Source organism: Aulonocara stuartgranti, assembly GCF_965226115.1.
Source record: "Aulonocara stuartgranti genome assembly, chromosome: 6".
Lineage (NCBI taxonomy): Eukaryota > Metazoa > Chordata > Actinopteri > Cichliformes > Cichlidae > Aulonocara > Aulonocara stuartgranti.
In genome coordinates this window covers 42,270,112-42,294,628 of record NC_138944.1, presented here as the reverse complement: position 1 = coordinate 42,294,628, position 24,517 = coordinate 42,270,112, and the positions used below count along the sequence as shown (strand labels likewise).

At 45.3% G+C, this 24,517-nt stretch overlaps 2 protein-coding genes across 2 annotated transcripts in view; one reads left to right on the top strand and one right to left on the bottom strand.

The window, feature by feature from the left end:
* The window catches only part of LOC309708778 (uncharacterized protein), a gene marked incomplete at its 5' end in the record, with an annotated part of 172,405 nt that overhangs the window by 99,198 nt on the left and 48,690 nt on the right, over window positions 1-24,517 (bottom strand). The gene's annotated exons all lie outside the window — the stretch shown is intronic.
* LOC309708665 (sarcoplasmic/endoplasmic reticulum calcium ATPase 2) lies at window positions 161-23,088 on the top strand. Its single transcript, XM_082536900.1, has 24 exons — window positions 161-845; window positions 3,403-3,522; window positions 5,329-5,346; window positions 5,450-5,532; window positions 5,787-5,891; window positions 7,247-7,385; window positions 12,877-13,043; window positions 14,375-14,530; window positions 14,615-14,756; window positions 14,986-15,152; window positions 15,694-15,782; window positions 15,903-16,005; window positions 16,153-16,284; window positions 16,553-16,678; window positions 16,752-16,973; window positions 17,082-17,193; window positions 18,444-18,682; window positions 18,758-18,978; window positions 19,065-19,267; window positions 19,420-19,505; window positions 20,560-20,693; window positions 20,765-20,882; window positions 20,962-21,096; window positions 21,183-23,088. Exons 2-24 carry the CDS (start codon window positions 3,405-3,407, stop codon window positions 21,363-21,365), a joined length of 3,198 nt encoding a protein of 1,065 aa, XP_082393026.1. The 5' UTR covers window positions 161-845; window positions 3,403-3,404; the 3' UTR covers window positions 21,366-23,088.

Genomic DNA, 24,517 nt, shown 5'->3' with positions numbered 1-24,517 from the left:
CCGCCTTCCGTGCCGCCTGATTGGTTTGTTGTTTACTCACACATTCGGTGCTAATTGGCTGTCACTCGAAGAGCTGAGCGACAGCAGTCGCACGACCTGCTGATTGGTGGAGAGGCTCCGGGCTGCCATCAGAGGCGGGGCACTCAGGTTGTAAATCTTTCGGTGGGCGGGACAATGACCGTCTACATGCGTGATCGACTTTATTCCCGGGCCTATGATTGGATTAGCTTCAGCCCGTATATCCAGATCTTTGAGAAATTTGATTTACTAAATGGCTTAAACGTGTTGATATCGTTTGTGCATAACTTGGGAAGCGTTGAAAGTGTCATTTAAACATTAGCTTGTAAAATATTCATTTATATTTTATCACAGACTGTGTCATTTCTTTAGGAGAGGTCTTTACTTTGAAAGATTTTACCGGATGATGTAGTTAGTGAGTGAGAGGCTAGCTTGATAACGGTGGATGCTGTAGCCCGTTTGGCTGTCGGAGCTGCTCTCCTCCTGTACTCAGGAGAACGATAACTACTGTACTGCATAGGTAAACTAACCCTGAATCATATTTAGAGAAGCCTTTAAAAGGCCTCGGTTCACTGGTGTGTTTGTTTTACATACAACCTTTAGCCGCTCGGGAACGACTGGATGCTGTTGCAGTGGAAATCTGTTGACGATGATTTTTCACTCATGAGCGGCTGTCACGTAACTCTGTAGACTGTTGTGATAAGATAAGAGAAAAGGAACAGGCTGTTTAAAAATTACTTCCTGCCACCTTTGTTTGATTGCCGTGAGGAGGTAAAGCCAGAAGGCATGGTGCTGTGATACTCCCGGGGCAGCGGACACACGGACTGGTAAGCAACCTGTTCATCTCCGCAGGATTATCCGTCCAAACGGACGCTAGCTGCCGAGCGTGCTAGCCGCGACTCTGTCGCTCCCTGGCTAACTGCTGCTCTATAGCTCGACAGATTTCAGTGTGCAGTGATTGTTCACAAGTCATTTCATACTGTATTATTATAGGCAGTTAATTGTGTTGCCATTACAAATCAGTGCTACATCTCCAATATAACCCAGCATTTAGGCCAGGCTCATCGGGAAAACGGCCAAATATTGAATGCTAAATGTTAACATTAACCAAATGGACAGAAGTGTCTTTATTATAGTGTGTGGTAGTAGAAATCTGTGTGGAATATTATTGGATTATATTTATTATTTTCAGACGGATAGTAGGTGATTATAGAGCAGCAGAAGACAGTAATGATCTAACGCGGGCCTGTGTCAGCCTGGCCTGGAGCGTCTACAACTAATAATATCCTGAGAATAAAGTCTTTGTGACAGGCTGCGCATATGTGCTTTACCATGTTGCACTTCAAAGTTTCCTGATTGTCACAGGCAGCACACAGCATGGTGATGATTAGTGGGCCGGGATGATGGGGACAACAGGCATCCTTTAAATTATTGAAAACCTTCTTGGTGCATTAGATGGTTTGTGTGGAAAAGGCCTCCAAACTTCATCTAATTCAGCCTTAAGTTGTCACACTTGTTAATGGAGTTGGGAAGCCCAAATCCACACAGGGTTCGTGAGAAGACCAGACTCATACAGCAGAAATAAAACAGCATCCAGTGTGATATTTGTTTTAGTGCCAGCTTGTGTCCCATGACCATAATTCCCGTCTCATGGGCTCGTCTGTCTCTGCGGGTTCCAGTTAGCCTGGTTGCTTGGCTGTACGGTACGTCTGATTCCCCAGCCATCTGATGCTGGAACGGTTTCTATTGCCATGCTGTGAAACACTTTGAACCAGCAAGTTTCTTTCAAATGTGGAAAATACGGTAATGCTTTGTTTCCTGGTCTCTGACATGATGTGCTGGACTACAATGGGCATAATAGGCAATCTCTTCATTTTTAAACATTTGTTATTTTAGAACCTAAATCATAAAGCAAATGAACGGTGGCAAACTATTAACATTATTTATAATTGTATAATATTACTGGTTTAATTTAAACATTAAATATGCTAAGTCTTTTTCATCTATAGTCATCTATATGTACCAGTCTGGAAGGCCTACAAAGCCATTTCTGCGCTTTGGGGTTCCAGCGAACCGCAGTGAGAGCCACTATCCACAAATAAAGAAAACCTGGAACAGTGCTGAATCTTCCAAGGAATGGCTGGCCCATCAGGCACGATCTGATATCGTCGTGTTGGTGTTGTTCCCAGATCATCATGAAAATGTTGTTCCAGGATCAACAAGTGACCAATCAGAATGATGTGACGTCATACTTTTGCGACTTCGGGAAAAACCGGCGTAAAACAAAAAACTGTACTTAAGCTGCGAGAAACCGCCTCTGTCCGCCGATCAACGGACCCTGACCCTTTAATAAACGCTGAGCAGAATTGATATTGTCCTTGCAACATTGGAATTTCATAAATGCACGAATGGCTTGGCGCGCAAAAGAATAACGTCACAACAATGTGATTGGTCACTTGCAATGTTGAACCTGGAACATTTTCATGATGATCTGGGAACAACACCGATACGACGATATCAGATCATCCGGCCCATCAGAGTTACACTAATAGCATATCAACGACTCAACACAAAAGAACAACATGTAAACTGCTTCCTCACTTACCCTAGTTGAGGTTCATGATTCATCAATAAGACAGAGAGCAAACGTTGCATCTGTGGGAGATCTACAGTGGCAGTGATCATTTCGCTCATTCCCAAGACATTTGGGAAAATGTTCTGTGGACTGATGAGACAAACTTTTTACAGGGCTTGCGTTAGTGAAACTAACACAGCATTTCAGAAAAAGATCATGGTAGCAACAGTCAAACATGGTGGTGCTAGTGTGACGGTCAGGGGCTACTTTGCTACTTCAGGACCTGGCTGAATTCTGACCACGACCAGAACCTGAGGGAGAATGTCCATCCATCAGTGTCAGGAAGCCCAAACACACCTGGGCTGTGCAGCAACAGCAAGGCCACCTCTGATGGGACTTGAATTCAATTGCAATGCTTTGGCATGACCTCAAACAGGGTGTTCATGCTGGTTTGAGGCACAGTTCCTCCACAGTGAAGTGAAAAACACATTGATAGTTATTACAAATGCTTGATTTCAGTTCCTGCTGCCAAGGGTGGCACAGAGTTATTAGCTTTAGTGGGCAATTATTTGTCACACAGGGCAGGTAGGTGTAGATAGAGTTTGTCCGTTAACAACAGATATCCTAATCTAACAAACTGTATTTTGTACTTGAACAGTATAACAGTAACATTTGTTTGATGATCTGTAGCAAGTCAGTGTGACGAATATGCAAAAAAATGAGAAAGGAGGCAAATACAACTATGTACAAATAGACTATTGGTGGTAAATGTTTGATACTCTTATTACTGACATCTTCTCTCACCACAGTGATGGATAATGCTCATACTAAGACGGTGGAGGAGGTTTTGGGGTTCTTTGGTGTAAATGAATCTACAGGTCTGAGCTGTGAGCAGCTGAAGAAGAACAGAGAGAGATGGGGACCCAATGGTAAATATGGAAATCATTACTGGCCCTTTGTTTGGTGTTTCATAGTCTGCTGGTACCATGTAGACTTTAGAGAGCCGTATTGTTTCCCTTACATGTCCGACTTTGTGATCTTACAGGTACAGATATAATATTAATTATATTTTTACCATTAATAAATGTTGTGCTCATAAATATACATCAATTATTGTGTAATGATCTCTTCAACAACTTAATGTATTCTCATAAACTTAGAAATAATACATTAAAAACACATAGGAGCAGGTGCTGGTTTGGAAGCAACACTGTTGCCAAGTCACCTTCAATGCAGTGGCCAAGATAGACGTTGTTCTGCCGAATCATCACGACGAGCCGCATCCATAGCACGCCTTATAAGTCACACCAAATCACAACAACTGCTGCATCAAGTCATTTGACCAATTTTACCAATTCTGTCTCCCTTAGGCAGCATCATTAGAAGACATAGCATACATTTACACTGCTATGCAGATGACACCCAGCTCTATCTGTCCATGAAGCCAGATAACACACACCAATGAGTTAAACTGCAGGAATGTCTTAAAGACATAAAGACCTGGATGGCCGCTAACTTTCTGCTTCTTAATTCAGATCAAACTGAAGTAGAAAGAGAGCAGATTTCTCCTGTGTCGGCTCCCTGTTAAATCCAGAATTCAAAATCCTGCTTATCACATACAAGGTCTAAAATAATCAGGTCCCACCGTAGCTTAAAAACCTCATAAAAACCTTTCTCTCAGATGGCTGATTTACTTGTTCAATTCAATTCAATTTTAGGTGACAGGTGAAGAGGCCATGCTACTAGCAAGTTGGCTACGAGCTAAGCTAAGCTAGGGACTGAGTACTGTGAATATAATTAGCTGGTGATTCAACAGAGAGTGTGCTTTATTATTTTGGTGCTGGAAGTGTCTGAAGATTGCACTGTGAAATAAGATGTAACACATAAGTGTTTAATTATTGGCCACACAAAACACAACTGTCTGTTGTAACAGGAAGTAAAAATCTAAAGCAGAGAGAGACATGTGACCCAAAGGCTTGGAAATGATTCAGCAACAGCAGCTGATTGTAAGCTAGCATTTTGCCAGTTAATGTTAGGGTTCAGTATCCTGACGTCACAAAAACAGTTTGATTACGTTCTCACATCACATGAGAATGTCCAACAGGCCACCTTAAAGAAAGTCTCACTAACACGGGGTTAAAGCAGGGGTAGTTGGCTCAGCTCTCAGTGTCGTACATGTGGTCATCAGACAGCGCAGGGTCCTGTTAGTACAGGCAGCTAGCGTCTCCAGCACAGCTGAGTCACTGAAGCTCTCTTAGCTTTGCCATGTAAGTGAATGTTTGCAAAAGCACCCCTGCAAACATCAGGGACACGCACCATCACGCACTGAAGTAACGTGGATGTGTTTCTGGATGTTGTGGTCATTCTCCATTTGAACTGTGAAGCAGTTTTATCTGACACTAGCTCTGTGTACTCTACAGACGAGCAGAGCCACACCGTCTCCTTTTCTCCTCCCATCATTCATCAATCAAAAAAACAGGTTTCACGTTCAGTCTTTCTTCATGTAGAGTGCACACGTTGGTTTTCAGCCTCTGTGCATTCACGGAGGCATCTCCTGATTTATTCCTATCGACTTGGTTTTTCGTAACTTGGCTGAATCTCATGAATTCTGCAGGCAGTCACTGTAGCTGTGTCCTTTGTGTTGTGTACAGCAGATGACCCATTTGCTTCATTTTGTTGTCTTTCTTATTCCCTTTGCAAATGACCGACCTCTTTTTTTACTTGTTTGCTTCCAGAGTTACCAGCTGAAGAGGGTGAGTTATCTCCTTCTGCAGTATTTTTCTTTCTGACACCAGGTTTTTCACTCTGTCAGTGCCTCTCAGTCTGCCTCTTCCTCCTCTGCACTGGTCCATGCAGGGAAGTCCCTGTGGGAGCTGGTGGTGGAGCAGTTTGAGGATCTCCTGGTTCGAATCCTGCTGCTGGCTGCATGTATCTCATTCGTAAGGAAACCACAAAGTTCATCATAACCAGTTCCACAGTTAAAGTGCTCATGAATCTTGTTTGTGTGAATAACACAGCATATATCAGGTTAATCATGCTGGTATGCAGAGGCACACTGGCTTTGGTCTGAAGTTATTTTGGGTTTTTGAGTCACAATTTTGCTTTTCCTTCATTCATATAATCTGTTATACACGCAGAGTGTAAATGAAGTGTGTGTAGGCCCTCACCTGTCTGTGGCTTCTCTGTCCACCAGACCCTGGCATGGTTTGAAGAAGGTGAAGGGACGATCACAGCCTTTGTCGAACCTTTCGTCATACTCCTCATCCTCATTGCAAATGCTATCGTGGGTGTATGGCAGGTAAAGCCCGTGTGTGTGTGCACAGCTGATTGTCTCATCAGTATAAGGTCATGTTGGCAACAGTATGACTGAATCTCTAAATGTTGGGATCATATAGCAGACTGCTGTGTAGGTGTTGTGGCAGCTGATGATGTTTTCATTTCTGCCATTTAAGAGAATGTGGCTGCTTACAGTTTGTATATGTGCGTATCTGGGCTGCATGGCCCTGAGTCGCACACTTTAACACTAGGAAACCACCTCCTTCCTCACCAGTTTGGGTTATGTTACTGTGTTACTTCACACACTTAAGGTTACTGCCATTAAAAGGTGACTGTATGACGAGCCTGAGAAAAGCTACTCACTTGAATCTTTCCAAAAATAAACGATGTGTAGCCTGCTGCGCACTGACCTCATTTACTCCACCACATAACCAGCTAAAAACGTGTTCGTGTCACTTCGAGTGATGCTTTTTCCAAACTGTAAATGCCACGCTCTGTGAGAGCTGGTGCACTCGCTAACGTCTGCAGTGGATTATTGCTTATTTGGAAAATGAACTAAAAACTATAAAACGAAGATGTTATTTGTTCCAAAGCAAAATGGTAAATGGCCTGTATTTATATATATATGGAACTATATATATAGTTCCAAAGCAGTTACACTGTTGCTGTCCACGAGTCGATAGTTCAGGCGCCTTTGCTTTCAGCTGCTCCCCGAGTGGTCTCGCAGCAGATGGATCTGCATGTTTGCTTTGGCACTGATGTGACACCACATGCTCTTCCTGATGTAACCGTCCCCACTTATCCAGGACTGGGACCAGCAGCAGCAGTTTGTCACCCTGTAAAGCCCTGCTTAGGTCATAATTAGTTGAACTTAATTTGGCTTTTTGGCTTCAATTAATGGATCGAATTAATAATTGATTTGTAGTTAAGACACCGTGCTAATGGTAACACCAGGGCAGTATACTTGTACAGGTTGGATTACTTTCTTCCTGTTCCTGGACGCAGTGTAAAGTACTGCATCATGGTTAAAGCATCTTCCATGTATTACATTTGTATGTGTGTTTGTAACAGAGACATCTGAGCTGAGCGCTCTTTCAGGAGTTTATTAGCACAATTAAAGGTTTGTTGATTAATCCTTTCATAAAAGGTTGGTGGTTCCTGTCACTGATACCTGGGACTTTGAACGGTTTCATTTTCTGCTGTGTTTGTAGGTCAACAGGAAATAACCAACAGAGAACCAAAGACCTAATCACGTTTTGGCTTTCTGTTTCCTGGATTAGGCCTCTGTGTGTGTGTGTGATCTCCTGTCATGTTTGATGCCCACTTACCAACATACATGAGCTATGTTGAAAACTGACGTGCCACTGTGTCCTGCAGGAGCGTAATGCAGAGAACGCCATTGAAGCTCTGAAGGAGTACGAGCCAGAGATGGGCAAAGTGTACCGACAGGACAAGAAGAGCGTCCAGAGAGTCAGAGCCCGAGACATTGTTCCTGGAGATATTGTGGAAGTGGCAGGTAAACGAAATCATGAGATTCAAAGATGCATCTGTCAAGATTGTGTCAGGTTCTGCTGTGTGGATGGCAAATTCATCTTATATGAGCCAAATGCAGGATGCAGGAGACAGGCATAAGCTTTTAATGCTCATAATACAGAAAATAGAAAAGTCTGAAAACCAAAATCCCCGGAGGAACAGCAGCGAGGATTCAGACAACACACGAGACCACGAGAACTCCAACCTCACCATAAAGAATAATAAAAAACTTAATAAGGAAACCGTAAAGAAGAGACTCCTCTAAACACAGGGGACCAAACTAAAACAGCCCTACAAAGAGTACACAGAGTATTTACTACAGCAAAGACAACCAAGAACAGACACGGTCAAAGAGGAATCAAGGATTCACAAAGACTCTTAGCTCTGGGTCTGAGCCGCCGTTCTGTGGTCCACTGATCCTGGGTCCGGCTGCCTGCAGCAGTGCACGTGACCGCTCCTCTGTTCCTGTGGGAACGTCATACGTTATGTTCAGCACTTCCTGTGAGCCAAAATGAGTGCATGCTAATAATGTTAGCTCCCATTAAATAGCACCTGAGAGCTTTCTGCTCACCTTCACGAGTCGGTGCATCGTGCTCACTGTCGTGTATCTGAGCCTATAAAGACATGTTAGAGAGCACTGGCTACCAAGCATCATACTGCAGCCTCAAAGCTTTACTGCAGCTACATCAGAATGGATCTTTAGGACTGGGGAGGTGAAAGCATGATTGAAGAGGGAGCCCTGTTGGCAGGCTTACACACTTTTTATAAAGTGGTTTCCTTCTGTTTGTCTCAGGTTTCATATTGTTAAAGCTGAAGTGGCCCAGACTGTGTACGTGTTTGCAGTGCAGTCGAGTGCAGCACTGCAGCGAGGGTGGAAGGACGTCTGTGTTTGAGCTCAGCGCATTTCCACTGCATGATTGTTTTGACATTGTTGAAATAACATTGCAGGATCTTTATTTAAACATTCTGGCCAACGTCTCCAAAGACATGGCTGCCACCTCTGCCCTGTCCTTTAGCTGCTATCGTCATGGAAACCCTTCATGGAAAATATGTGATTGGAATGAACGTCGAAGACAAAAGGCTTCAAATAATGTGACGCAGAGAACAGCAAAGGCTGTGGTTTGATGACACGTTCACTCTCTGCTCTCACACGACATCTGTGAACCGTGTTGGCTTTAGAGCAGGGCGATATGGCCAAAAATATTTATCACGATATATATTTGAAAATTTGCGATAACGATATAACCGACGATATAATTGATGCGAGACAAAATACAACTCCACAACATTACTAGCGCAAAAAGACAACCTTCCATTTATTTTCACTTAAACAAGAAGCTGGTTTTTATGTACATTAAAGCTTTATAAAAATGTAACAGTGCAAATGCAAATTCCTTGCTGAAAGTTTAACCAAAAGGCATTTCCAGTAGAAATGGGCTGACATATCCTGAGCATAACCATGTATAATATCCACTGAAGTTAAAAAGAGTGTGCAGTACGTATTTTTCGGACCATGAGGTGCACAGGATTATAAGGCACATTAAGCGAAACAAAGCAGTCAGATAAATCAAACTTTATTAAACTCATTCTTCTTGCTTCCTCCACTTCTGTACCATTGATTCATTAATGTTGAATTCTCTGGCAGCTGCTCTATTCCCATGTTGTTGCAGTATATTAATGACTAACCTCGTATTGTGGATGGATTATCTCAGTTGTTCTCCTGACTGAAGTTTGGTCCGTTTACAGCAGGGGTGTCAAACTCAAATACACAGTGGGCCAAAATTCAAAACTAGAACAAAGTCGCGGGCTAACGTTAATATTTATTGAAATATATTTATTCCTCCAGATATAAGAATGAATCTTTTCTTATGGACTCAAACACGTTTTGCTGAAAAACTGAATATGGAACAAGCAAAGCTTAATACTAAACAATATATATATTAGCTGTATAATACCAGTAGGCCAGCTCTAATAGTAATTTGGTATGGCTTCGCGGGCCAAATGTAATCAGGCTGCGGGCCAAATTTGGCCCGCGGGCCAGAGTTTGACACCTATGGTTTACAGCATCCTGCCATGCGATTGCATTTGTCTCTAACCATGAAGAACCTTCACGTTAACTTTTATAAGTGGAAAAGTGTTAGTGTTCGTCCTCCAGCTTCACTGTTTATGTTATGCTAACATAGCTGTGTCGCTAGCGATCACGTAGCACATCATTATATACCAGCTAGCCCAACTTCAGTAACCCTACAAACGTCACTGCTGTTTAGTTTCCTGTCTTCATTTATGTTGGAAGTGATAGCAGAGCTGTACGTTTGATTTTTTTCAGAAATCTCTCAGTCAGAACATGCAATATCATGTTTAGGCAACTAGCGAAACTAGCGAGCTAACTTCCGCTAGCTTCCTGCTAACTTCTAACTCCGTTAAATGTAATAACTTTTGTTTTCATGGATGCCTGGAAGTTAAACTTTATAGTTACACCTGGTAAAGCAGCAATGCTGATCGTTTTATTAAAGATGAAAGAATTTAGACAGTTTTTAACTCTCAGTGATGCTGCAGTGTTCGTTTGAACTGAGGAATACAGCGTTTAGGACCCAGATTACTCCCAGATTTAAGAGCATCTTAGTCCGACAAATACGACAATAACGACGGCCGCTTGCATGTTCTGCAAAAAAATGTGCTTTGTTGTGTATCTGACGGACAAACACCAAACCAGTTCCACATCACGGAAGTTGCACCATTTTTACAAACCAATTCTGGTTCATCTGTTTCACTCAACAATCGGCCATGTGCGTATGAAAACAAAGGCACTGCGCATGCGCGTTTTACTCCCATTCTATCGCGATATTTCATTTTCCTATCGTTGCCTAACATTATACCGGTATTACCGTGAACGGTATAATATGGCCCAGCCCTAGTTGGCTTTACAGTTTTTTACAGACGCTAGGACACATTTCTCAATACTTAGGTCACTTTTGCAAAACTCTTCACACAATCCTCCTAACTGACCTTCAGCTTGGCAAAGCAGTTCATTTCACATTCAAAATGCACTACAACTACCAAAACACTTCATTCAGGTCTCAAATAAACTCATTCTTCCAGAACACTAGCAAAGGTTGACAGCCGACAAACACACTTTGTCACCCACAAAACAATGACCTAAAAAACACTAACAACATGTAGCATTACACAGTGTTTTCTTGTGTAAAACAAGGACACATCTCTGTTTATAATTTCAATATATGTTACTGGAATGAATCAGACATCATGCAGAATTCGTTAATATTTGTTTATGTATTTTTAGTTTTTTGCACTAAGTAATCCCAAAATACAAGAATTTGTATACACACCATCCACTGATACACATACAGTAGTAATGCTAATCTACTCGGTCTTCTCCATTTGGCCACAGGTTCTCATCCACATCACATCTTATGTCATCTAGGGCAACACACCTAGGAAAGAATCTTCTGGCTGCCAGAATTGAAGGAGTTGAACAATTGAAGGAGTAACACCTGTGCAGATGTTCATCTACAATGAGAATCAGCTGTGGCTGGTTAAACTGCATTGTTAGATTTAAAATATGTTTCAATAAAATATTGCTGTTGGATTTTGCTGTCTTTTCAAGTTTTTTACAGCCGCTTGGACACATTTCTCAATACTTAGGTCACGTTTGCAAAACTCCTCACACAGTGAGCACAACAGAAGTCTATGTGGGCTAAACTGAGGACCAGTTATCATTGTTTTGGCACAAAATGCATTCAATGACTACATCTCTCAAATTTCATGAATTATCTTCTCACTCAGACACAACAACTGCCAAAAATCTTTGTACGTACAGGACACTTTGCATGTGCTTACATACTGTTTTCAAAACTGTTAAACTTATGGCCAAAACAATAACACAATGCAAAACTTGAAAAGACAGCAAAATGCAACAGCAATATTTTATTGAAACATATTTTAAATCTAAAAATGCAGTTTAACCAGCCACAGCTGATTCTCATTGTAGATGAACATCTGCACAGGTGTTACTGCTTCAATTGTTCAACTCCTTCAATTCTGGCAGCCAGAAGATTCTTTCCTAGGTGTGTTGCCCTAGATGACATAAGATGTGATGTGGATGAGAACCTGTGGCCAAATGGAGAAGACCGAGTAGAATAGCATTACTATTGTATGTGTATCAGTGGATGGTGTGTATACAAATTCTTGTATTTTGGGATTACTTAGTGCAAAAAGATAAAAATACATAAACAAATATTAACGAATTCTGCATGATGTCTGATTCATTCCAGTAACATATACTGAAATTATAAACAGAGATGTGTCCTTGTTTTACACAAGAAAACACTGTAATGCTACATGTTGTTAGTGTTTTTTAGGTCATTGTTTTGTGGGTGACAAAGTGTGTTTGTCGGCTGTCAACCTTTGCTAGTGTTCTGGAAGAATGAGTTTATTTGAGACCTGAATGAAGTGTTTTGGTAGTTGTAGTGCATTTTGAATGTGAAATGAACTGCTTTGCCAAGCTGACGGTCAGTTAGGAGGATTGTGTGAAGAGTTTTGCAAAAGTGACCTAAGTATTGGGAAATGTGTCCTAGCGTCTGTAAAAAACTGTAAGTTTTGCATTGTGTTATTGTTTTGGCCATAAGTTTAACAGTTTTGAAAACAGTATGTAAGCACATGCAAAGTGTCCTGTACGTACAAAGATTTTTGGCAGTTGTTGTGTCTGAGTGAGAAGATAATTCATGAAATTTGAGAGATGTAGTCATTGAATGCATTTTGTGCCAAAACAATGATAACTGGTCCTCAGTTTAGCCCACATAGACTTCTGTTGTGCTCACTGTGTGAGGAGTTTTGCAAACGTGACCTAAGTATTGAGAAATGTGTCCTAGCGTCTGTAAAAAACTGTAACTGTATCCTCTGCCCCGCTGCAGCCTGTGCAGAGGCAAAGCAACGTGGACACAGAGGACCGCCGTGCCTGCTACAGGTTTAGCCATGATACTGGGTTGCACGCACACGCACACACACACACACACACACGCACACACACACGCACACACACACGCACACACACACGCACACACAGAGAGAACTGTAGTTTGACCCAGTAAGAAAACTGTTGAATCCTCCAGATACTCACTGATATTTCAGGCTGCTCAGAGAGAAGAAACAGGGTTGTGTGTGTGCGTGCGTGCGTGCGTGCGTGCGTGCGCGCGCGCGCGTGCGTGTGCGTGCACTGGGTGATCTAGTGTCTCTTTGACTGTAGTAAACGTATTAGCCTCCCAGAGCATGGGAACTGAGTTTACTGGAAAGGACCCAGCTGTGCTCTGGGATTTGTGTGGCTACTTTTGTTCTTCTTACTGAACTGTGTGACGCTGCTGTCGACTCATCTCCAAACATAATGACTAACATTAGACGATTCAGCACGCTGAATAACCGCATGTTCTCTGTACTCTGTTCCTTTGTTTCATCTCTAGTTGGAGATAAGGTGCCGGCTGACATCAGGCTGACATCCATCCGTTCCACCACACTCAGGGTGGACCAGTCCATTCTGACCGGGGAGTCTGTCTCAGTGCTCAAACACAACGACCCTGTACCCGATCCCAGAGCTGTCAACCAGGACAAGAAGAACATGCTGTTCTCTGTGAGGCTCTCATAGGCCACACCCACATTTGTCCTCTTGGTTTTTGATTCGCTTTGACATGCTGTATAATTCAGATATAATCAACACAGAGGATGTGCAGCGGCCCTGACCACCGACTGTGGAACCATCATTCAAGGGATAATGTTGTTGAACTACAACATTATCCCAACATGGGCGATCGTGGCTCAAGAGTTGGGAGTTCGTCTTGTAATCGGAAGGTTGCCGGTTCGAGCCCCGGCTCAGACAGTCTTGGTCGTTGTGTCCTTGGGCAAGACACTTCACCCGTCGCCTACTGGTGGTGGTCAGAGGGCCCGGTGGCGCCAGTGTCCGGCAGCCTCGCCTCTGTCGGTGCGCCCCAGGGTGGCTGTGACTAAAATGTAGCTGCCATCACCAGTGTGTGAATGTGTGGATGACTGGATGTGTAAAGCGCTTTGGGGTCCTTAGGGACTAGTAAAAGCGCTATATAAATACAGGCCATTTACAACATATTCCTTTGTCTCCATCCACATACTGTTCTGACAGCAACACTACCACAAATACCCACTTCAGTGCCAAACGTGGATTAATCCGCCGCTAAAACTAGTCCCTCCAGTTTGGACCAACGTAGTGTAAAATGAGGCTCATAGATTTGTTAGTTAACTCATTAATTTTATGGAGGCAGCTGTCATTGAGGAAGCATTCATATGAAGTGATTTACTCCGTGGACTTTGCTTTTAGATAAGAGTTGCTGGTGTTGGTAACCTAATTAGTTTACTACCCTCGTACATGTCAGCCAGCATGATCCTATTGGTAGTTGCTTCAGTTTTATGGTGTCGGGGCACTACATCGCTCCAAGACTTGCATACGTGGTGATGCTAGCAATCATAGCAGTCTGAAACGACTTCATCCAGGCCCAAGTGTGCCAGGCGTAACCATGCCTGCTCACCACGTTCAATACGTCACAAAGCGGGAGGCTTTCTTAACACCCACAGCCAAACTGGAGGGATAAAATGAAAGAACTGACTGTTTGCAGAGAAACGTCTAACATCCACCTGTTTCTTCATTTTACTGGTTTATTTATTTCTGTACTAAGAAGATAAAATGGCATGAGACAGTGCTTTGAATCTAAAACCTGCAGTATGCACACACTTAGTAGTGTGTGTTGGGCTCAGGTGAAGGACGAATCTATGTGTGTGTGTGTGTGTGTGTGTGTGTGTGTGTGTGTGCCTCAAAGGCTGCTGAGTCACCAGGCAGTCTCTGTGGTCAAAGAACAGCAGCCACTGATGTTTTATTCAGCAGCATGAGTGTGAGCTCTGCTGCTCTGTGTACTGACAGCCTGAACTTTTGCTCAGGGTACCAATATTGCAGCTGGCCGAGCCATCGGAGTCGTAGTGGCAACAGGGGTGCAGACAGAGATTGGGAAAATCCGCGATGAGATGGCCTCCACTGACCCCGAGAGGACCCCACTGCAACAAAAACTGGACCAGTTTGGAGAGCAGCTGTCCAAGGCGAGGATCGAGCCGTCCGCCTGTGATGTTTAGTCTTTATTAACAACAGGAGTCCAAGTAACTCTGTTTTGGTGCACCCTGCAGGTCATCAGTGTGATCTGCGTGGCTGTGTGGGCCATCAACGTGGGACACTTTAATGACCCGGTCCATGGAGGCAGCTGGCTGAGAGGGGCTGTGTATTATTTCAAGATTGCTGTGGCCCTGGCTGTGGCTGCCATACCAGAAGGTCAGGCCTGTTACATCGCAGTTAATTGTCACACGCTGATCTCTCTCAGATCTCATTTTGGGGGTGTTAAATTGCTTGGATGGCCAGATCTGTGCTGACAGACTGACCAGCCATCTCTGTTTAAGCAAGGCACGCAGCACCAGCTCAGTGGTCTCAGACAGGAAACTGTAAACGTCTCGCTAGGATACGAAGGTGAACAGAGTTCCTTCCTCTGCTTGTTCCCTTCCAGGCCTTCCAGCAGTCATTACCACCTGCCTCGCCCTGGGAACCAGGAGAATGGCTCGGAAGAATGCCATAGTCCGCAGCTTACCGTCAGTGGAGACGCTGGGTTGCACCTCTGTGATCTGCTCGGACAAAACAGGAACACTAACCACCAACCAGATGTCAGTCTGCAGGGTAAGACGTGAGAGGGACCCAGTACCTAAACTGCTGTACGCCTCTGCCTGCTGTAGCGTGCACGTTCTTACTTTTTACAAATTAACAGCTCGTAATTTTGCACTAACACTCGATGTGTCTCAGACTGCTTTGTCTCTAAACACCGTCTTCATGTTGCTCCTGGATGCAAGCTGCTGGCCTCGGTCCTGCAGACTTCTCCGGTTGTTTCCATGTTGGGTTAGTTGGAGTCTAGTTTGCACTCCAGTCTCATGCGTGTGAGATGTGAGGGACCACGACAAAGGTCGAGCAGTCCAGTTGAGTGACTGACGTGAGACCCAGCAGGTGTCTGTTACTGACCTCTGCTTTTTAATGCTTTCACTCTGATGATATAATCCGTTATGTCCATCAGATCAGTGCTGCTGTAGCACAGCAAGGCCTCGACAGATTTTAGCAGCAGGAGAAAAACGTGGAGCATTCGTCACAGATGAGGTCAAATAACATGTTCTAACCTGGACTAATGAGCTCCTGTAATGTGTGTCTGTGTGTGCCTGCATGTGTGTAGATGTTTGTAGTAGACAGTGTGTCAGGGGAGCGCTGCAGCCTGAGCGAGTTCACAGTGACTGGATCTACGTATGCCCCTGAAGGGGACGTGTGAGTGTCTTTAGCCTTTACTACTTAACTGTGACGATTCAGTGTTCAAGCTCACACTTTGAAATCTCTTCTTTTCGCTGTGGTTTAAAAACATTCCTGTCTGTGTTCCTCGTCGTTCAGTTACAAGGATGGTTCAGCGGTGAAGTGCAGTCGGTATGAAGGCCTGGTGGAGATGGCCACCATCTGTGCGCTGTGTAATGACTCATCGCTCGACTACAATGAGGTAAGAAATGCAAACAGACCGTCACGGATGACCGTACATGGTTCTGGCCCGAGTGGGACTGGAACGAGACTTGTTTCACACGTGCTGCTCTAAACTGGCCGGTAAACAAGGCAGAAACAGCGTCCTGTCTCTGTGTGTGTAATCCAGGCCAAGGGAGCGTATGAGAAGGTCGGGGAGGCGACAGAGACTGCCCTCTGCTGTCTGGTGGAGAAAATGAACGCGTTTGAGACTGACCTGAGAGGCCTGAGCCCTGCTGAGCGAGCCACCGCCTGCTGCTCTGTAAGTGCACGGCTGAAGGCTGACGTGGAAACAGAAAGTCTGCCCCAGCTTTAAGCAGGACTGGGGTCTGTTTCCGTGCTCTGCTTCTGTCTTACACATCATTACCCAGTAAGCAAACTGGGAATCGTGTAATGTGAAGGTGGTCTGCTGAAGAACGCCACAAACAGCAAAGAAAAACCTGTAGAGACCTGAAAGAAAAGAGCAGCATCGCTGTGCTGATGACGGTGTGGCGGAGTCTTACTAAACATGTGCTCGTGTTTGTTTTCAGGTGATTAAGCAGCTTATGAAGAAAGAGCTGACTTTAGAGTTTTCCAGAGACAGGAAGTCCATGTCTGTGTTCTGTTCATCCAACAAACTCACCAGATCTGCTGCAGGAGCCAAGATGTTTGTTAAGGTCGGTGCACACGCTGGTTCTCCACTTTTATGGAGGAACAGCCGACACTGAGCGCTCTGATCCTTCTGCTCAGGGAGCTCCGGAGAGCGTCCTGGAACGCTGCAGCTACGTCAGAGTCAGCGGCTCTGCTCGCGTGCCTCTGAGCCCGGTGGTTCGAGAGCAGCTCCTGTCCGTCGTACGGGAGTGGGCGACGGGCCGAGACACGCTGCGATGTCTCGCCATGGCGACGAGGGACGCGCCTCCTGACATCCACCGCCTCAACCTGGAGAACTCAGCGGCCTTTGCTAACTACGAGGTGAGAGCTGGGCCTTGTTAGGTCACACGCGTGGTCAGGTCGACTGAGCGATGAAAGGGAGTATCACGCTGTAGACACGTAAAGGTTTCTGTCGTCTGTTCTTCCCAGTCGGACCTGACTTTTGTGGGCTGTGTGGGGATGTTGGATCCCCCGAGAAAAGAAGTGCTTAACGCGGTGCGAATGTGTCGGCAGGCTGGAATACGAGTCATCATGATCACAGGTACTCACTCGCACCTCCAGATAGCAGCTCTTCTTCTCTCCTATGTGTAAATACAGGCAGCACTGTTACCGTGGATCAGTGGAAATGTCGACTGTTGAGGACGCACATCAGGTGGACCTGATACGGCCGTGGCCTTAAATGGAGTCACTGAGCCTATGGCGGTTTGATGTTGAAAGCAACCACAGTTTCTATCAGCTGTTTGTCACGTGACCCTGACTCCGCCCACTCCGTGTCTTTGGGCAGCACAGCATTATTGGCAGGCCTGACACAGTGACCACAGCGTGCCAGCCTCAGCTCAGCTGTTACAGTTAGAAGGACACATTAGAGGCTTTATTTTTCAGATTTGTTGATTGCAAATAAACCGATCTGACCACTCGTGTGCTCAGAGCGCACGGCAAAACTGTGCAAACAGATAGTTTATTGTTACTGTGCCTGATCTGTGAGCTGCGCTTCAGCATTCTTCACAAAGCCCGATGGCCTGATGGGGTCCTGACTCCATCCATGTCAAAGAGGTCTGACTGACAGTCCTACCTCCTCTGCCTGTCGTGTTCAGTCAGCTGCTTTTGTTGCAAGTTGAAGGATGTCAGGAGCATCTCCATGATGCTGCTGACAACAATTGAGCATCCTGAGTTTCTTTAGACACTCACTGTTCCAACCTGTGTCGCTGGTGCTGAGACGAGGAGACGACGGGTGAACAGCTGACGGCGTGATCTATGCCAGAAACAAACCTGGGTTTGACTAAACAGCCATCTCAGCCAGTGAGAACACATAAGTAGCATTTATCTAACCAGTGCCACTGCTGGTACGCACATTCATTGCATGGTCCCAGGACGACATGCATTCATTAATCTGAAACAAGGCTTTCGTGGCAGGTGAGGAAACTGCTGGAGAAGAAGTAACGTCTCATGGACTGAGTGAGATTTGATTTGATTTCCCCAGAAGGGTGTGCTGGTGTCCCAGGCCTGGTAACGATGCTGTGATACACGTCTGAGGCTCCTGAAAGTTTACAGCCTCCTCTGGTGTAATTAGACGTAGATGCTTCAAACTGGCCTTTGACGGCCGAGGTAAGCTGTGATCTGCGCTACACTGGACCGACTAATAAATAAATCCCAGCCAGAGCGCCTGAAGTGACTCAGGCGACTTCCTGTTAATAATCCCCACCCAAGTAAAGTCTGTGTGTAGGAAACCAACACAAGAACAAGCTAAACGGAACTTGACTCTGACGACTCGCCGCTCTTCTTCTTCTGCAGGAGACAACAAAGGAACAGCGCTGTCCATCTGCAGGCGAGTGGGCATCATCACAGAGCAGGAGGAAGAGCAGGAGGGCGCGGGGGTCATCGGGGGCCTAACGGGGCGGGAGTTTGACGAGCTGCCCCCACACCTGCAGCGTCAGGCCTGTCAGACGGCCCGTTGCTTCGCCCGGGTGGAACCGGCCCACAAGAGTCGGATAGTGGAGTACCTGCAGAGCCTGAACGACATAACGGCCATGGTGAGAGAGCGAGCGTGTGCTCATCGCCTGCTCAGGCTGTCTGCTGCTGTCACCTAATGGTTCTGGACGGTTTAGACAGGTGACGGGGTGAACGACGCGCCGGCGCTGAAGAAGGCAGAGATCGGCATCGCCATGGGCAGCGGCACAGCGGTGGCCAAGTCTGCCTCCGAGATGATCCTAGCTGACGATAACTTCTCCACTATCGTAGCTGCCGTGGAGGAGGGCAGAGCCATCTACAACAACATGAAGCAGTTCATCCGATACCTGATATCCTCCAACATAGGAGAGGTGGTCTGGTGAGTAGGAAGAAGCGGCGTTACCACCTGTGTTTGTGGTAAACCAGACGCCTCCTCTCTGATCCCTGCTCTCCGTCTGTCCGCAGTATTTTCCTAACAGCAGCACTGGGCATGCCTGAAGCGCTGATCCCCGTCCAGCTGCTGTGGGTCAACCTGGTCACTGATGGATTCCCAGCAACCGCTCTGGGCTTCAACCCTCCGGACCTGGACATCATGTCTCGTCCTCCTCGCTCCCCGAAGGAGCCGCTCATCTCCAGCTGGTTGTTCTGCCGCTACCTCATCATCGGATGTGAGTGGCTCACCTCCTGCCATGTTGGGAGCATCGTCCCTTTCATGTTTGAACCAGGATTAAGCTAAATTACATGCACAGCACAGGATTTCTGTATTCTGCATGTTTAACTGCTTTGAAAGTGCACCGCAGTGACTTGTGTTTGTCCACAGGTTATGTAGGAGCTGCCACAGTGGGAGCTGCTGCCTGGTGGTTCATGGCAGCCCACGATGGACCCAAACTGACCTTCTATCAGCTGGTAAGCATCTTACATCTTCCCAAATATTGAAGAGCACCTTATTTCTAACATGAGCACAACTGCAAACCTGAAGAGACAGTTTTTTGTGGGGCGATCGTGGCTCAAGAGTGGGCAGTTCGTCTTGTAACCGGAAGGTTGCTGGTTCGAGCCCCGGCTCAGACAGTCTCGGTCGTTGTGTCCTTGGGCAAGACACTTCACTTACCGCCTACTGGTGGTGGTCAGAGGGGCCGATGGTGCGATATGACAGCCTGGCTTCTGTCAGTCTGCCCCAGGGCAGCTGTGGCTACATGTAGCTGCCTCCACCAGTGTGTGAATGTGAGAGCGAATGAATAGTGGCTTTGTGAAGTGCTGTATAAATGCAATCCATCATTATTATTTGTTCGTCTGCCTTACAGTATCATGTTGTTGTCTCGATGCACGCTCAGTCATCCAGGTAACTCACTCTCCAAAGGTTGATCCTGTTCATCTGGACGTAGCGTTTCGTCATCATCAGGTGACGTCTTCAGTCTCAGCTGACTGCAGGTTTGTGCTTGTTCATCAATGCTCATGAGAATTTGCATAATTGTGATGAAGGAGCTGAGCTCCCAGCCCATTGTTCCTTCAGGGCTGGTTTCAGTCATTATGCAGATGTACTGCTTATAAGGTTGAGACCTGCAGTCAGCTGAGACTGAAGACGTCACCTGATGATGACGAAACGCTACGTCCAGATGAACAGGATCAACCTGCTGTTGTTGTTGCTGTATGAATAAAACTGAACTGGCAGTCTGTTTGTTGATGCTTCAAAGGTCAAAGGTTACCACATGAGCTCTACGCACATCAGACAAACTGTGATACAGCGTAAATGTCCTCATGAAGCACTCTGACTGCCTCGTTTCTGTGCGTTCACACACCAGTGAAGCAGAGAGTAACCTGGGGTTCAGCATCTGGCCCATTTGGCACACAGACTGGAGGGGTCCAACCATCAGCGTCACTATGCAGAGCGCCTGCTCCACCTCGTGAGCCCTACGCCCCCTGCAGGGTGTAGTAATGCTGTTTTGGCTTTTTCCCACTACAGTCCCACTATCTGCAGTGCAGCGAAGGCCACGCTGAGTTTGCTGGAGTGCAGTGTTCGGTCTTTGAGTCTCCTTATCCTATGACTATGGCTCTGTCTGTGCTGGTCACCATAGAGATGTGCAACGCCTTGAACAGGTAAGAAAAGACAGTCAGGTGAGAGGTGACGATGGCAGAGGAAAGTAATTCGCTTTTTTTGGGCTGTCCAGTCTGTCCGAGAACCAGTCCCTGCTAAAGATGCCCCCGTGGTCCAACCCCTGGTTGGTGGGGGCCATCTGCCTGTCCATGGCCCTGCACTTCCTCATTTTATATGTGGACCCCCTGCCGGTAAGCACCAGAGACAGTCCTGGACGTTCAGTCCTTTTCTATGACCGCAGAGCTGAACCGCCGATGCTTCTGTCTCCAGGTGATATTTCAGATACGCCCACTGTCCTGGACGCAGTGGGTGGTGGTTTTGAAGCTGTCCCTTCCTGTCATCTTGATGGATGAGGCCCTCAAGTTACTGGCCCGCAACTACATCGAGCCAGGAAGCCACATCCAGGTCAGAACAAGTGACGTCAGCAGGTTGTCTCACCATAACACTTTTCTTTTCTAACACTTCTCTGTTGAAATCCACGTCTCCCAAAGACTTTAGAAGAGGAAGAGGAGCAGCAGAGGGCGAGGGCCAACGTGGGGTCGGTTGGTGCTGCGGTGATGAGGCTCCATCAGTCGCTTGAGGGCGTGTCCTGGTCCTTCGTACTGATCTCTGCACCGCTGGTGATCTGGATCTTCAGTCTGGACTCTGACATCACCAACATCTTCTGGGAGTGACAGGGATGTGGGTGGGCTGCCGGGGACGCACAAACACGGTGAAAGAAGGGGAAAGGGGTGTGGAAGGTGTAAGGGTGGGGCGTGGGGAAACGAGGCACGAGCAAAGGTGATGGATGCGACGAAGGAAACATGTAACCCTGAGACAATCAGAGAAAGAGTGTGTGTGACAGCCTCACCGATAAAGGTGCTGTGTGTCTGCTTTGAGTTCACACTTCCTCCCACGTTCCTGCTGTGTCGCCACGTCACACCCACAGACACGTCACAGCTCACCGCCGGTTTCTTTACAATCTTCCAAACAGTGCTGTTGGTTTGTGTGAACTTGGATCTGATTTATTCTTTCATGTAATTTGAAATAGAGAGAAATGTTAGTGTTTGAGGTTTGGTGCATGTGTGTAGCTTACAGTGTGTGTTGGTGTTTTCCATATTTCTCCTGACATTCCCGGCTCCCTGCTGTGTGGATGCTACCGTGCTTCACACAGCACTTTTATGAGGAAACGAGTGGATTAGAATCACACGCAGGCTCTCCATCCACACTGTTGTTCACGTAGTAATAATGTGTGCTCCACGATAAGGCCGCCTGCCTCTGGAACAGCAGAGTCCGCCAGCCGGCTGCTTTCATAGTCTGCACTGTTGTTTGGACGTCCTCACGGGAAACTAATCCGAGCCGTGAGGACGGCTAGCGTTTCAAATGCATGTGAGTGCACGTCACACACTTCTGGCTTTGAGTTTTAAAGTTGATCCTGCAGAAGCGTGCCGTCTCCCTGCAGCCGGGAGTGAAAGTGGGACAACCCTGATGAGGATGCACATATTTATCAGAGGCTAACCCTTCTAGCATATACGACCTTGATTCTGATGGCCGACTGTCCTCTGTTGTCTTTTCTGTGTATCGATGCTGACACTGCTGACTGTCTTGAAGTTGACGTGGCGTTCGTTGGCTCTTCTCAGACAGGCTGAGGGCAGAATAAGTTCTTCAGTTAACAAATACTGGTGTTCAGTACGGCTGTGCTGCCAGTCGGCCTCTACCTGACGCGCTTTCCCTGCTTTGTGTGTGATTGATTTGGTTCTGGATGTCAGGGATTCAAAGTCAGCACGTCATGTGTTTCTTTCAGGTCGGTCCTCTCTCCTCCACAGAAGCCGTATCTGTGTTGGTGAACATCACACGGAGCGTTTCAGTTTGATGTAAACACAGATTTGAACGAGGGTCTGCCTTTTTGTCCAGCGATGCCATGAAGTCTTGAACTTAGCTGTCATTATGTAACACATGCAGCCTTCATTAGGAGGAATATCATTACTGAACGGACAGGAAGAGTTAGAAAGTAGCCCTAATGTTCTGACATCAAGTCATTTTGTAGAGAAATAAATCATTAAGATTCGCACTAAGAGCTGATTTAAGGGGTTTTGTATTTGTGTTATTCATGGTATAACTGATTTTCTCAGAAGTGTGAAGCTGTTGGAGGTTTTGTTGTTTGGCACAGAATCTTTTTTTTCTCATTTCAATTTATAGTTTTTCTCACAATAGACTAAAAACTGGTTTAAAATAAAGAGTGAGACTGTAATGAGCAGCTTTTCTGCAGATGCCACCCCATCTCTTTAAAACAACGACATTGCATCAACTGCATTTACTCTGTACTTTGTTATTATTGCTGTTTCCTCTGCTGCCCCCGTCCTCCACGGAGAAGAAGTGAAGGGAACACACCTGAAATAAAGGTTGGATTAGAAAAAGCTCACAGTGTCTTTCAGGTCATTGCATCTCAAATTACTGTCAGCCTTCTGCTTGACCATCACTAAAATGTTAGGGTAAAGTGTTTGTGTGTGTGTTTGTGTGTGTGCACGTTTAGATAGAGCTGGACTAAAAACACACAGAAGCACTGATAGCAGCACATGAAGAAGCTTTAAGCACACTGACAGAATCTAGAGTTCAGCAGGGTGTAAGATGCAGGCAGGTCATTCATGGCACGCCATAACCACATAGTTTCATAATTCAATTCAATTTTATTTATATAGCACCAAATCACAACAACAGTCGCCTCAAGGCGCTTCATAGATACAGAGAAAAACCCAACAATCATATGACCCCCTATGAGCAAGCACTTTGGCAACAGTGGGAAGGAAAAACTCCCTTTTAACAGGAAGAAACCTCCGGCAGAACCAGGCTCAGGGAGGGGCGGGGCCATCTGCTGCGACTGTTTGGGGTGAGAGAAGGAAGACAGGATAAAGACATGCTGTGGAAGAGAGACAGAGATTAATAACAGATATGATTCAATGCAGAGAGGTCTGTTAATACATAGTGAGTGAGAAAGGTGACTGGAAAGGAAAAACTCAATGCATCATGGGAATCCCCCGGCAGCCTACGTCTATTGCAGCATAACTAAGGGAGGATCCAGGGTCACCTGGTCCAGCCCTAACTATATGCTTTAGCAAAAAGGAAAGTTTGAAGCCTAATCTTGAAAGTAGAGATATCACTCTAAAAACTATTGTTTAAGCTCAACAAAAAAAATTAACGCAACAGTTTCCATTACTCTTTTTGAGTTATGATAACTTATGTTGAAATTAGATTGAACCAACAAACTATATTGAGTTACGGGAATTAAATTATCCTCCATAATCAAAGGTGATTTTAATTACCATTTAGGTAATATTTGGTAGCTTAAAAACATATTTTTAAGTTGTTTACTCATAAAAATTATGTTCCTCCAATTACTTTTTCCACATTATTTGAAATGATTTTTAAATGTTATGTAATTAATTACAGCAATTACAAAAACAATTTTTTAAAGTTCATTATTTAAAATATTAAGTTGCTGATTTTCATTATTATCATCATTTTAGCTTTCTCTCATTTTTTTATTGTAATAGCTTTTAAGAAAGGAATTCATTCAACATTTTTTTTATCAAATAACTTTTTTATTTTTTAACAGTAGGCATTTCAACACTTTGTACTTAAAAAGTGAAAATAAACCAGAAATTTAGATTTATACCATCACAGCCAAGTTATAGAATATGCCTTTATGTATTTAACACCACAGAAACAAATGTGTTCAATTGGTAAAAAATCTACTTAGAAAACATTTTGTTGCAGTAATACTTCCATGCAAGTGTTCAGTAAATGTTAACTTTCAATGCCTACCAAACTTTACAAGATCTTGCATCTT